General features: G+C 40.2%; 1 protein-coding gene across 2 annotated transcripts in view; it reads left to right on the forward strand.

Annotated features, from left to right (window-relative positions):
- The window catches only part of LOC108139278 (dopamine receptor 1), a 37,800-nt gene that overhangs the window by 8,790 nt on the left and 13,412 nt on the right, over positions 1–15,598 (forward strand). The window contains exons 2-5 of one of the 2 annotated variants that reach the window (XM_017261974.2): positions 1,823–1,928; positions 2,231–2,410; positions 6,203–6,332; positions 13,653–13,898. In XM_017261974.2, the coding sequence (XP_017117463.1) occupies positions 1,823–1,928; positions 2,231–2,410; positions 6,203–6,332; positions 13,653–13,898 (662 nt within the window). The remainder of the gene's footprint in view (positions 1–1,822; positions 1,929–2,230; positions 2,411–6,202; positions 6,333–13,652; positions 13,899–15,598) is intronic. The other variant, XM_017261975.2, reaches the window with a different exon arrangement.

Raw genomic sequence — 15,598 nt, forward strand, 5'->3', positions numbered from 1 at the left:
GCTGCGAAATGAACGTAAACATTAACATCAGTTAAGTATATAATGAATTTGTGCAGCAGCTGCCGGTGATTTAAATGAAAATTCACTTGACACGAGAAGGCATTTCGTGTCATTTTTATAATCTTAAGTGTCTTTTATTGTGAAACGCATTTCGCTCGAAATGTGAAGCATCAATTAATTTTGTTTACTGTTCATTTATGGTCCGTTTCACGTAGAAGTCCCTTTAGTAACTCTGCCCTTGTGAACTTAAGGGTTGTGCTCTGCTGGCTAATCGATAGTTTTCATGAATAAATAATCCCTTTTTAGTGCATTTATATTGCCGCGTAGAGCGCTAGGTGCTTTGATCCAGTTAAATATTTACGCAATTTAACTAATGTTCTGAGTGTACATGTTTGCCTCAATCAAAGCATAAATAAATCAGCCTGGGCAAATAGATAAATGTACAAGAAATTGCGCATACGTCCTGTTACGCGTTCGTTAAGTAAGCTTCATTTGTGGCATTCTGCAACCGCATTTGATATGATTATATCGAAGTTTCCATTTCAAATAATTAACAACTTTAAAGTTATTAAGCTTGCTACGCTCAGCGCACACCATAAATTTAATTAAACAAAAAAGAAGGAGGAAAATATTAAACAGTCTTGATAGTAACAGGGAAAACATTTATATGCCGTCGGCAATTTTAAGTTTAAATTAATTAATTGCGTATGTCAGCAGTTTCAGGTCCGCTGTTGAGTATTTTATTATGGCTTTCATTACGGTTATTTGTTGCCGGCTGCGCGTTTACATTCCCCTGGCAATAAAGAACAAGCGGATTCGGGGCTACTCCGAATCCCTTTTCCAGCCAGAGTAATTTCACTGTACCCTTCGGTATTAATTTATAAATTCGTTTACACAACTCAATTGTAAGCGGTGCGTGCTAGTGAGCGGTTTGGTTCAATCGAGTAAATAGTTGTAGCCACTTAAGCAAAGGCAACCGCCAAAATGCCAACATGTCTGGTGCAGTCAAAGAAACCGCAAGGCAAATTCCAACCCAAAGTTGCCACAAACAGATGGATAGATATACACATGTAAACATCTATGAGAAAAAGGCGATGGGCGGAAGGCGTTTAACAAAACAAATTAATTTCATTACGGGCCATGGCAATTTTCTTGAAATTTTGTCAATTTTAATTATTAATAATGGCAGTCATCTTTGTGCTTTTCTTCAAGGGGATTGTGTCCTGCGGTTCTGCCACAGATGCCGCAAATGATTGATAGTTCTTGCATGGCCAGGACGTGCGTGCCACACACGGCCACGATGACAGCAGCAGAAAAATGAATGGAACAAACTTCATAGAAAACCAAAGCAGATGCCAGCTAATTAAATTTGAAAAACATTTCACAAATTTAATTAGTTCGTGGACGGAGATCAAAGAGCAGGAAAAATGCCAAAATTCAGCAATTAAACCACGCTGAAGAAAATGTTAAAGTTTATATTAACGTGGGCATCGAAACTAAATTTTTGTAGTTTTGGGACTTTTAATGATTTATTGCAACTTTAGCTGCCAACTTAGTTTCATAAAAACTTAAACCAAATGTCCAATGAGAAATCAGAATTGAATACATAAGCCTCATAAAATAAATAAATATTTCTATTTTTGTTATTTTATTATCTTGACGCTACAAGTATAATATTTTTATATTAATGAGCCAGTCACAATTAAATTAAAAAAGGTTAAACAATTTTTATAATATTTATCTTGAAAGCATTTATGCCCTTAAACTCTAACTACATATTTTTCAGTTGTTAACAACCCTATCGAAACTCGTTCCATTGCAGTTGACATCGTTTTACAATGAGAGCAGCTGGACAAATGCCTCTGAAATGGATACAATAGTTGGTGAGGAACCGGAGCCGCTGTCACTTGTGTCAATTGTAGTTGTTGGTAAAGTAAATGTCGTTGAATGTACAGCAAGAGCCACCCACCCACTGCCATACTGTATAGCACCACCCACCGTCCCACCAATCCACTCGACCACTTTCACAGCTCTCACGGACACAACAATTATCTGTAAAATTGCATGTTGCATGTGACAAACACGAATCGCACGCACACACCCTCATGCACATCCTTCGATGTTCATCCGCCCATATAAGTATGCTTTATGCGATCATTGTCGGGCATTGATGGCTACCTTCGACCGAGCTTCGATTATGGGTGTGATATTTAATTTGGACTCGTCGCAGGCATTTTCCTATCGGTGCTGATATTCCTCTCGGTGGCCGGAAACATCCTGGTGTGTCTGGCCATCTACACGGAGCGCAGCCTGCGACGCATCGGCAATCTGTTCCTGGCCTCGTTAGCGATTGCGGATCTCTTTGTCGCCTCCCTGGTGATGACCTTCGCCGGTGTCAACGATTTGCTGGGTAAGTATATCGAACCGAGTCCCTAATGCCGTCAGTAGCTCTGTCTGGATAATGGAAAATTGCAATTGAAATTCGCGTTTGCCACCGCTGAAATTTATGCAAAATGCTGCAGGCTGTTTCAGCGCGAACAAAAAACATATAAAAGCAGCGATGGGAACGCACGAGGGTCCTGGTCCTGGTTCTGCTCAACCACTCAAAAACCCGCGCAACACTCGAGCCCATTTGACATGCCTGGCAGCGCTTAAAGCCGGTTTTTATGTAGCTTTGTCAATGCCTTTTAAAGTGTCAGCTGCACAAGTCGACGCACGAGTTCCCCGAGTTTTCCAAGTTTCCCGAGTGAGGGTCCATTGTGATTGCACAAGATTTCCTCCGCGCTATATAGCATCCACGAGGGCTGGCTTGTCATTTTTAATAAACTAAACACTTTGTTTATGTTGAGATAATAAGCCAAGTTTAATTTTAAGTCCACTGACATATCAAAGAAATTTGAGGAAAGCATTGTACAAAGCTGAAAAATTAAAGAATTTCATTCATATTTTCATTCACCCAATTTAAGAATTTTAAATTTAAGCACACAAAGTAGTGTGGCTTTTTAATATATGACTTCTTGAATAGTTTATCTACTTTAATTTTATAATCATAAGTTTAAGTAGTTTAAAAATACCCTATTTGAATTTAAAACTTCTAAGAAATTTTTGTAGTCTTTGAGTTGTCTTTTTAACTCAAGCAAAGAAAAGAATATATGCTTTTATTTTATTTTCAAATCCACAGCAATATTACAAAATCCGCAATTTATGAAGAGCGTTAAAGAGCAAATACAAATATTATCTTCTTTGAGTATTTTTTGACTTAAAATTGTTTTTCCCAGATTCTATTCGCAAACTGTGCCCAAATCTGTTAGTTATTAGTGAAAAATCTTCTGGCAAAAGTATTTTAAATGCCTATTTTTATTATTTTTTTAACTTTATTTTTTTACTATATAGTTTCATAAACTTTTCCGCTGACCCTCGACACCCCTTCGGTGGACAAATGGTTATAGTCAGCCAAACAGGAATTTCATTTTATTCCAACTGTACTTCTGGTGCCGGCAAACATGCAGATGCCGAGTGCAGCCACACATTCTGATTATTTTCCATTAGCAATTCCGAGAACAGCAATGGCAGTCATTCCTTGAGTTATCCTGCCAGTAGATCCTTTCCCGCACCGATACTTTTTCTGACGTTGAGGCTGACAAAGTTTTGCAGCTGCAAGTTTGCGATGCCCCAGTTTCAGCTCCCCATTTCCCCTTTTGAGTGCCGTTTATGGGTGCACTTTATTAATTCCAGCGGCGGAGATGGGAAACTCAAGATGAGGACTTGACGGGCGAACATTGGCTAAGTAAATAAGAGGCAAATTAGGCGAATGGCGGGCAAAACTTTTTCATGGAACAGGGGCAATCGGGGAATCCGGGAATCGAGCCGGGCTAACAACGTGTTCCGGTTCAGAAAACATGCAGCTGACATCAATGTGTAAGGACTCGCACACACGCTGCAAAAAAGTGGAAAATCATAAACAACAAACAAAAGAACAAAACTGCGAGCTTGTCATGTGAGTCTAAAAATGTGAGCAGAATCCTAACCGATGCGATGCGGTGAGGGGAGTGAAGTCAGACGGCGACGAGATGAGTTGAGGTAACATGCGACAAATTCGCTGTACAATAAAGAAAGAAAAAGGTTTTTTTTTCAACCCGCTCAGCCTGAACAATAGTTTGCTTTTGCATTACTTGCTAAAGAAAAACAGTTAAAAATGTATTTACTTGAAAGAAAGAGGTTTTTGAAAATAAATAGATAAATTAAAATAGTATGCATTGTATTACAAGACCACTATAGTTTTAGCTTTGTTAAACAAAAATTTTGTTTTATATAAAAAAACTGATATTTTGACTTAAAGCTTAAACTTCAAATCAAATAAAATACCACGAAAATTCTCTGGCCACTGAAACCCCCTTTAAAAAAACCCAGAACGCCTATGATGCCACCCAGTTTCCCCAAGAGTGTGTGAAAATAATATACGACTTTGGCACTCGCAGGAGACGATTGGAGATGGCGCTGCCGCGTAAGCAGAAGTGTGAAAAAATAAATAAAAATGCTCAGATGCTCAAGACAAACAGATGCCTCGGGGGTCCTCCGACACCCACACTTTGAGACACACACGGAGGCAAATTATTTTCGCCAAGGCAACATTTAGCTCACTCGGAGACAGGCAAATCAGCAAATAAACATCGTACGCAATTGGACAAATTCAAACAACAACAGATTCGGCGAGAAACGACAGATGCTGCCAGCCCGAGGAATCGCAAAAACATATAGCATACTTTTTTGGCCAAGAGCAATTCATATGCGTATGTACGATGTGAAGTGTATTGAAAGCAGCATGAATTATTTGCTGACTTGTCTACATACTCCCAGTTCGACATACATCCTACCAGTATTCCATTTTCTCCAGAAATAGCTTTTTTCGGTGCCATGAGCATTTCATGATGCCTTAGTACAATCTGCTCTTCATTTTGTGGCAAGGAATGAATCGTGCCAAGGCTCAATACTCTAAAGTGCAAATGTGATACTTCCGAAACAATTTTAAACATCAACGCAAAGCTTGAACAAAAATTTAAAAGTACTTGACCAGCTGATAGAACTCCGGAAAGGTCATGGAAGTAGTTTGGACAGTTGGCTTAATGTTTTAGGAAATTTATAGTCCTATAAAATGAACTTGAGTTTGTTTTTAAATGGTTTGAATATTTATGTCCCTTTAATCAAATTAAAAATTAGTTAAGTTTGCAGTTGGAAGTCAACTACGTAGCTTTCTAGCTGTTCTAGTTAAAAGCATTTCGTAAAGTCATAGCTAAGTCAATTTTTTTAAAGTAGATATTTCATAAATTATGTTACACAATTCAAGCCACTCTATCAAACCTTAACAAGTGAAAGTCATTACTGCTGACTGGGTGTGCCAACTTTGAAGTCCTGATGTCCTCGTCTTTTGATATCCTTATGGCTGAAGGCTGAGCAGAGTCGGATCGAATCGGCTTTGCTTTGACCAGTTGCGTCGGCACATCCTGTGGCATTTAAGAGCCGTATCCTGCAGTACGCTTGATTAACTGGCATGAAAGCTTTAACGAGCATGATATGCATATTCTAATCGCCACAAATCATCGGTCGAAAACGACAGCAGGATTAAATAACCTTTTTCTGTGGCAAATCTGTTATTGAATTTATGTGTATGTCGTTGGTGTGCCCTGAGTTTATTCCATGTGGCGAAAACCTTTTTCCCAGGACTCAAAGGACATCCGTTTCTGGTCACACACGGAACATCAATCGACTACGGCGTAATTGCAACGCACTTATGAAATTGCCAAGCGCCGGAAAAATGAATTATTTGTTTTCACTTTTGACCCAGCGAATGAAATTTAAATAGCGCTCAGCCCAAACGAAACCCTCATGTGAGCTTGTGTGCGTGGTAAAAGGAAGGACAGGAAACGGAAATGAATTTATGAAATCATTTAAACTCAATTTACGTCATGAATAAATAAAACAAGAATCTGGTGGCTGCGACACTGGTTGCCTTTGCACATTCTGTTGCCTTTCCCCTTTTTCTGGCTGCATTTGTTGCTGGCGCCGTGCAAATGAAAAAATTTTTTTCCCCTCCGGCCGCAACCTGGCAATTTCCGCCACGTCCAGACAGAAAGTACTTATTAAGTATTTTAAACAAGCAATCAAACACTCGCTTACCCCGCTCCATTTACTCCCCTTTTCGCAGGATATTGGATCTTCGGAGCGCAATTTTGTGATACTTGGGTGGCCTTTGATGTTATGTGCTCGACGGCGTCAATTTTGAACCTGTGCGCCATTTCGATGGACCGCTACATCCACATCAAGGATCCGCTGAGGTGAGTGATTGTCAGAATTCTGCCACATGCATATAACGTCCAATCCATAATTTATTGTCCGGGCTGTCGTAGTTTGATGCCGCAGCTCCGGGACCGAATCGATTCATTAATGTCAGGCGATTGCAGGTACTTTGTATGCACGTTACTCATACGCCGTGTTGTCATGCCCGTCACGTTTTTCTGCTACTGCTACTGTTCCTCATTGCCAGCGGCCTACAACTCGAGTCTTTATGGCACTGGGGCTCATTAATCGACGCTCATAATTATTTCATTAGTAGCAGATTTATGGCGCATTACCAGGGTTTTTGCCCTTCGCCGAAGACTTCATCTTGAAGTTGGCTAAGCACTTTCGGATCAGCGCTTCAGCTGTGGTTTTGCGGGGGCAAACAAAGTTCGGCCAAGTCATTCTCTTTGGGTATCTGGGTCAGGCCAACAATGATCAACAAAAGAAGTGTCATTACCAGCTGGCAAAAGTGCGAAAGTGGCAGTTTGAGATGCTCAGTCCAGATTGGACGACGATGTTGGTTTATGAAATAGTTCGAGGTATTGAGACTAGAAGGGAATTTACCAAATAATAGGGAACAAATGGTAATTTTAAAAATTTAAAGTATAAAAATACCAAGTTAAATAAATATTTGCTAAATAACATTTATTAATAATATAAAACATATTAAGATTTGTTTTTTTAGTAATAATGATAAATTAACTAGTTTTATCACGAATTTCACCATTATAATACTTTCAAATACTTTCTTTTAAATATGTTAGCCAGGTTAATTATTCCTACTTTTGTAATTTAAACATAAACTAAAACAAACAGAGGTGTATATATTTATCGAGTAACGTTTAGTGCATACAAATTTTTCAAGGATACAATAATACTGATTTCTGTTTTACTGGTTTTTATCCCAATTAGTTTAATTTAAGTCGCATTGCTTTAAAATTTCTTTACACAGCTTGCCCGCTTGAAAAGTAATTTAACCTTTGGCCAATGACTTCATCTGTCAGCGGGCTGAAGGCCGCCCAAATGTTCCATTATCACAGTTCAATCTACCTTGTATATCCGGCACGTTGCTCCAGCTGCGACGTCCCGGCAGGAAGCCCCAGAGACAATCAAATTCTGCTGCCTCAGGTGCTGTGTGCCGTGTCCTGTCTACTCTGGTGTGAGTGTCTATCTGGGTATCTGTGTACATCTCCGACTACGACACTGACAATGAGCTTGTATTGCTGTCGGCGTGGCCTAAAACGCTGCCAGTCAGTCGTGTTGGTCTGCTTTGTAGTCAGTAGTCAGCAACCGTTGAAATTGATTTCCAGTGGCCAGCAGTTCGTACAAAAGCAGTCAGTCAGAATGTCAGCTTGGCAAACTTGAAACTTGTTTATCAAGTACCTCCTCCTCCCAAGCCGACCCCCACTTTTCGGCTGGACCACAACCATTGTGTGTTAATTAAATTTTCAACAATGCCCCGGACCCCACAAGTGCAATCCAACAAACGTTTTTTGGGCATAGGAATATTACATTTGCGGCCAAGAACAAACGCACAAATTTATTATGTGTTAGCAGCCACAACTGAATTCCTTCATATGTGAGTTTCGAGTGGGTAAACCTTTGTCTGCGGGTTTTTCTATTTTATTTCATAATGTGAGGGCACTGAAAAAAATGGCCTACATTGAGTTTTTTTTTCACTTTACTTTACAATTTATTCCAAAATTACAAAAAGGTTTTGGTGTGGATAAAGAATTTTCCTGAATTGTCAAGTATTTAAATGTCACAAAAATATAGATTTAGATATTTATTTTAAATAGTGTAGCAGTCTTTGTGACATTTTAAATTAAATACCTAATTTTCATAAACTGTAAATTATTTTAATTATCATTAAAACGCTTTAATGGTTTTAAGTCGCATTTAAAAACAATTAGAATTATGCATTTCAAAATTTACATTTTTATTTTGGATATAAATAATCTTAAAGCATAATTTTCTCACGTTTTGCACTAAATCAATTTTATTTTGTTGATAGAAAACTAATAATCTTTTTCTAAAAGGGGTTGAAACCATGAAAATTGTCCACAAAAGATTTCGGTGGCACAAAACAATTTAAAAATTGATATAATAATCGCTTTTCTCAGTGCAAACAATTTGTGTTAAAAGCGACGTTGGTCAAGTCGCTGACAGACGCAGAGCAGGGAGTTGGCTCCGAGCGATCAGCCCGACGAAATGATTGCAGGACACCTTGGGGGAAAGGGAGTTGTTAGAGGGGTGTTAAAACGAATGGGAAAATGGACAACAGGGGGCTACTACAGAAAATCGAGACAGTTGCCAGCCCTTACCCTAACCCCCAGCACCATGCCATGAAAGAGCCATAATAAATCCTTTGATGCTATTTTCAGCGAAAAGCCAAAAGTAGAAAAATATTTTTTTCTACACCGCCCTGTGGCTGTTGCGTTTGCTGTATCAGTGCCACCTGGGGCAAGCTTATTCGCTTATGGAAAACGACACGACATTTGTATTGGTGTGCCAGAAGCTGTACCCGCCACCCACCTGCTGAATTTCCCCCCATTTTCCATCTATCTGTGCATCTTTTGTGTCGACAGGTTCACGTAACGAGTTGGCGAGCATATAACGCTTCATTGATGTGGCAAGTTGATGTTGAGGCGAGCTGAAAATTCAGATTGCAAATTTTGTATGCCACGGCAAAAGGATTTAAATGAGGTCGGGTCGGGGGGTCAAAGGGGCGGAGCGGGTGGTTGGGAGGTCTGGGCCAGCAAATGACAATTTCCATGGAACATTTTTCCTGATTTCAAATTCCGTTTGCCATCGGGAGTGGGGAGGCTACAGATAGACGGAATTGAAAGTGAAATTAAGCACGGCGAAGAAATACATTTTCCGCAGGAGGAGAACGTTTCATGCTCGACATCAAAAGGTTGATGATGGGTGAACGACACAAATCGCTCGATTGATCTTGATTTATTCGTTCTCTTCTTTACATCAAATATCTGCCTAGATGACCTGCATAAAAGGCTTAAGCAATTTTATTATATTTATATATAAAATTTCGCAGTCATTATTTTGTTTAAGCCAACACATTTTAATATTCTCCGATTATACCCATTAGCTAGTAAAAAATGCAAAAACCTGATAAAACTATAATGGTAAGAGCTATTTATTAATTTAAATATCCAAAGTCGTCCTTTTTCCTCTCTGCCTATTATACGCGTTAGCCAGTAAAGAATTATGTAAAATTAAAAAATAGAAAATGGACTGAATAAGGTTTGCTGAGAGATTAAGTCTCTTCAAAGTGCTTAAATTGATTTAAATTCCCATTCTGGCCCGTTTGCAGATAAGCAAGCCCAATGATTAATGTGCCCTTAATGTAAATTGTACCCTTCAAACGCTGATTAAGGCCGCCTAACGTTGTCCGATATTAATTTGAGCCCTTAGGTTAATGACATTTGCATAGACCCCCAGACGCTGTGCCCGTTGGCCAAGTTCGCCCATCGCCTGGAAATTGAGTTTAGCCACCTGGATTCGTTTGCATTTGCACCTAGGGCAGAGAAAACAAACCCACCTAGACCGTTCAGGTACCCGAGACATTTTACACTTCAAATGTCAAGACGGCGCTCACACCACTCTCTTTGAATCAGAATCCGAATCCGAATCCGAGTCTGAATCTCAAGAAGCTGAACTTAACTGGCAGAGGAAAATTGCATAGAAAACTCAGCGCAGCGCAACTCAGTTGCCAGCTTTTTGTGACTGAGAAATGGTTACGGGTATCCATGGTATGTGCCTAGCATACCAGTCTTTGACTACAGACTCCCTCTTTATGTAAATCTGATTTATTTGCATGTCAAAGTGGAGGCAGTAGCGCAATTTTTTCACCCCTGAACAAGGGGCAAAGTTCACGGGCCGGCGTCTCATTAGAAGTCGAGAGCCAGCACCCCCCATCTAAGACCATTCATCTAGGACCTGTCCCTCGGCCGATAGTCGGAATTGCTGATTCAGCGTGTTTTCTCAGCGTTTTAGAATAATTGCAGTCGTTTAATTTAATTGCGCTCGCCTGGATTTTCCGAGCCGGTAAATTGGCAAAAACAATTTGGATAATAAGCGCGTGCAAATTTAATTAGTAGCAGACAAAGTGAAGATGAAGCGAGCCCAACTTTCACACCAAGCAAAAATAACGAAAATGAGAAATTTTCGTTCTTTATGTGACAAGTTGATGCTTCGCCCGTTTTTTCCCTTTTGTCTTCTTGTCGCTTTTTGTTGGAACTGCCATTGACTTTGGCGCCTGTCATCATCGTAACTGTCAGGCGCATATGTGAAATTCATTTTAAACTGCAATAAAAACTGAAAGAACAATGAAAGTTTGCCGCAGGCAAAAGGATCTTGTGAAGGGTGGGGTGTACAAGGGTGTGGTAACATACATGAATTTTTTGTGGGAGGTTTAAGGGTTTTGGCCAACAACCGAAGGCACAACACTTAAACGCACACCGCAAAACCTGTTCCAGCAACAATGACGCACCTGGGAACTTTTTATAATTGTATTTTTCCACCTGTCTTGGCCGTGGTGGAGGAAATGTTACAACGAACTATGGGGTTGTACCCTAAAGTTTGAAGGGATCATTGAGGACTCCTACCGGGTTTTTATTGAACAAGATTGAAAATTGATGTGGGTTGATAAATCAATGACATACAAGCAGAGGTATACATTTCTCCTGGATAATAAAGCAATTGAATTGTAAGAATTCATTTTAAAATCGTACTTTCGTAATTTTATACTTTATGAATTTTGTGCAACTAATTTAACCAAGAATTGGTCTTTCACAAAATGTTATCCAAAGTTTAACTAATTTATAAATCACAGAGCATTATCTTAAGCACAAAAACGTGTATCAAAAAACAACAATCCGTCTATATTAAAACTGTTCTTGAAATCTCTATTCCATTTCCTATATTCCCTATTATGATTAGGGAGTGCAATAGTTTTCCTTATTCCAAAACGTACGGGAAAGGTATTTTTCAAATTTATATTTATAATATTCCGTAGGCATCCTTAATTTCCGTTTCTTTCTTAAAAAAATTTATGTAATCGCATTGCAGGCACCTGCATAAAAGATATTAATATTTCAGATTAAATATTTTAATCTGCACATTTAGATTAAGATGAAATGTCCACAACTCTCCTTGCCACTTTCTTAACCTTTTGACCCACAGTGCCCTGAGCACGTGCTAGCAATGACAGTTACGAAAACGCTCATAAAGAGTCATCAAATTTCCCATGCCAAAACAAAAGCGGCCAAGCTGACGTGGCAGGACTTGAAAAAAGAAGGAAAAGGAGCGACTCGAACTATGCAAATAGCGGCACAAAAGCCAGGGGAGGGGGTGAAGGGAGGATGGAGTCCTGGGGCGGAAGGATCGTTGTGCGTGGCTTGCGGTAATTTCTTGAGTGCATGTGGAACAAACACAAAAGCCACCGCATGCCACGCAGCCAGTCAAGCCGGCAGCTTCAGTACGAGCGTTAAATGCAAATGTCCTTTGGTCGGAGCAGCCTGCTCCTGGCACCCAAACACATATCCATCCACACGGCAGACCTGGAGGAACACTCTCGCACACGATTTCAATTAGCCCATCGATGGCTGATTGGCCCTCCACTCCGCAACTGAGGGCCAAATCGTGTGTCACCTAATGGCTGCAGGTTTATGTGCATATATCAAAGCTCTACCTCAGCCACTCTAAGATACCGAATTAGTGCAGGTAAAAGGAACAGGAGAGGGGCCAATGGGGATGCTAACAAGCAGTGATGTTGATCGGGTGCAAAAACCTCTAGAATATATTAGATTCAAACGGATATCCCAGGTGGCAGTTTGGAAAACTTTTCTATACAAAGTGTTTGATATGGAAATCCTAAATTGAATTTTTTTCAAAAAATATATTAATTAGGTTTCTTAATTTTGTTTAACTTAAATATGTATTTAAGGCTTAGGATTTTTCCATTTGTATTGTTATTTTATACTTTACTTTAGAAAAGTTCCTTTCTAAACTTACGCTTAAATTATTATTATAATTGTTATTTGTGTTTGCCATATTTTTTAGAAACAACTACTTATCCTAGTTTAAAATTCTTTTTGTGCCTTTGTACCTTGCCTTAGTAAATATAGTAAATAATACTAGTACCTTTCCCACCACTGTGGGCTCGAGCTGCGGGCTTTCGTCGCATGGAAATCAATTTTCGTGCCGAAAACGAAATTGAATTTGTATGTGAATACAATTACATAAACTTCCGTTTCCGCTCAGTCATCGTCCTTGAGCGTGAGTGTGGTATATAAGTGCGTCTTTGTATTGAAATCGAATTATTCTGTTTGATTTCCTGCACAAGCCAAAACGATGAGGCATATGGCACCAAATTCGTATACCACCCTCCCACACGCTTGCCTTGCGAGTTTCGGCCTTGGTTTTGGGTTTTGGTTTTTGCGTTCGCTGCAGAATGCTCATTTCCTGCTGTAAAAGAGAAATCGAAGTGCTTGAAAAGGGGAGGCCTTCGAGCATGATTTGCATATGCCATTCCCCGCAATGCGTGTGCGGTTTGTCTTTGGGCTCAGAGCGATTTGTCGCCCGGCCAGGGCAAGTAATTAATGACATGCGGATGGAGCCAAACACCTGATCCGGAATCCCTGATCCCCGAGCCCGTGTCTGGGAATCCCACTTTTGGGGACGGCCCAACACTTGTCGCGTACACCCGAAAATGATGTTGTCTAATGGCTGCTGGGCGCTGAGGGACTGCCAGGGACATGCAAAGCCACAATCTGGACATCAGGACATGGTCCATGTTCGTGTTGGCCGCGCCCCTGATTCCGCTCCGCCCACGTGTTGATCCAGCTGTTGTACACACAAAAAAAACATCATCATTATTTTTCGATCCAAAATAACAAATGTAAAATTCTTGTTGCTGTTATTATTTTCTTTCTTTTTTTTCTGAAAAAAGGGTTTCTGTCAGTCAACGATTTAATTTTTGCAAACAACTTTGTTGGATGTAAATTTATGTAACGGGGCTTAGTAGAAAAACTTTCAGCTTAATTAAACACGAACTTTAAAACCCAAAACTTTAAGCGAAACTTTTGCTGAGTGTGAGTGTCGCTGTGTGTTTACCCAATGCTGGTTACCACAAGGGCAAAAGGACGAAAAGAGGAACGCCAGGAGCAGCAGGATCAGATTGAAAACGGGGGAGGAGGGAGAAGACAGGGATGCAGGCATGGCTCGTGTATTTCCGCATCCTTTGTCGCAAATTGATGCAAACCTTTGACCTCTCCGCCGCTCCTCTTTTGCAGATATGGCCGCTGGGTGACACGACGCGTGGCTGTCATCACCATCGCGGCCATTTGGCTGCTGGCCGCGTTCGTCTCGTTTGTGCCCATCTCGCTGGGCATCCATCGCCCCGACCAGCCGCTGATTTTCGAGGACAATGGCAAAAAGTACCCCACATGCGCCCTGGACCTCACGCCCACCTACGCCGTCGTGTCCAGCTGTATCAGTTTCTACTTCCCCTGTGTGGTCATGATTGGCATCTACTGTCGGTAAGTCAAACGAGCCAGCCTGAAATGGGCTCTTTCGTGCAGATTGGAACAAAAGTTGAACGTGCATAAAACATGAAATGCATAAAGTAAGATATTTTCAGCCGCCTTTGGCTGCAATTATGTAGATACAAATGGCCCAGGGTCTCACACAAAACCACAAGGCAACAAAACTTTTACAGGCAGAGAGAAAGTTTTGCCAAAATCTCTCCAAATAAAGGCAATACGAGAACTCAAATATTTTTATGAGCTTAAAAAAATACTGGAGGCATAAATGCAATCTCTTCTAGATGTAGCTCCGTTGTTATACCCTTTCGGCAGTGGAAATTTACATAACATGGGCATGTATTATTTAACACAACAAACTTTAGAAATTAAATAACATATTTAATTACAAAAGTTACAACTAGTTGTGACAGACTTGAAGTTTTTTATTCAGCAAATTCCTTTAAACTTAACAAAATGTTTTTATATCAACAGTATGACAAGTAACTTGTAAAAGAGTAAAATAGAATGCTTAAACAATTTATTTAAACCGATTATTTATTTAATTATAAAATGAAGACCTAAAGAATATAAAATTCAAGTATAAAGATTAGGATAATTTTTACCAACACAAGCTCGTTTTGGAATACCCTCTGCAAGGGCATACAAAGTAAAGGCAGTAAGCAAAACAAAGGGGAAGTCGAGGCAAAAGTAGTAAAAAGTAAATAATAAAATGTTGTAAAAACTGGCAAAGTTTGCTGCTATCGCATTGCTGAATATATCAGAAAAATGCCGCAAGGACTTGAGCCCCCTGATGGCCTCCAGGCACGAGAGAAATGAGGCAAAATGAATGCGGGCAAGGGGTTTTGGGTTGAACAAATAAGCGCACGCATTAGTGTCCATCTAAGTAATCCCCAGGAGCTGGCAAAAGACTGGGGCGTGTGCAAAAGGACTAGGCAAGGACATACTCACACCCCGGCTGACAACCCCGCAGCAGGACAGCGATAGTTGCTCATCAACTGTTCGGCCAGCGGCACGTTGCCATTTTGGCTTAACGAGATTTGCAGTCATTCGCCTCCCCTGTCCTTAGTCCTCTCGTCAAATGGATCCCATGTTGGCTGGCATTGGAATTTTCTATCAAATTTCGGTTAAATTGCAGAATAAATATACTTTTATCGTCATAATTTGTGCCTGGCCTGATCCGGCCCTGTTATCCTTTTCATATGGCCACTAGCCAACGAGTAAACACTCCCACAGAGAGACACATATGCTCGATTATTTGTTGTAAGATGGAAGATGAAAGGGGCGGGAGGGGAGTGGCACAGCTTAGGGACGACTCAAGTGGAAGATTGGTTATGATAGTCAGACATAGCGTATACGCAACGTGTTTCCTTTGGTTATTGATGTGGACAGAGACATTGTTGTCGGCCTCCACTTAATTGACATGCCAAGGAGCCCAAGTGAATAATTATCATATCAATTACAAACCATAACCAGTAACTATACAGCGCGTATTCAGTGGCAAAGTAAGCTGAATTTGTGTCGAGCAACAATCAGGACCAGTCATAAGGCTACGAATAATTGATAATGTCATGCTGACACAACAGGCAACAAAAGTCATTAAATTGTAATGTTAAACTGTCATTATGAATCGTTTAATTTCGTTTTACAAGCCTGTTGTAGCCAATATTTCTTGGCTGTGTTTTAAGCTGTTTACC

Source organism: Drosophila elegans, unplaced genomic scaffold, assembly GCF_018152505.1.
Source record: "Drosophila elegans isolate 14027-0461.03 unplaced genomic scaffold, ASM1815250v1 contig_476, whole genome shotgun sequence".
NCBI classification, from domain to species: domain Eukaryota; kingdom Metazoa; phylum Arthropoda; class Insecta; order Diptera; family Drosophilidae; genus Drosophila; species Drosophila elegans.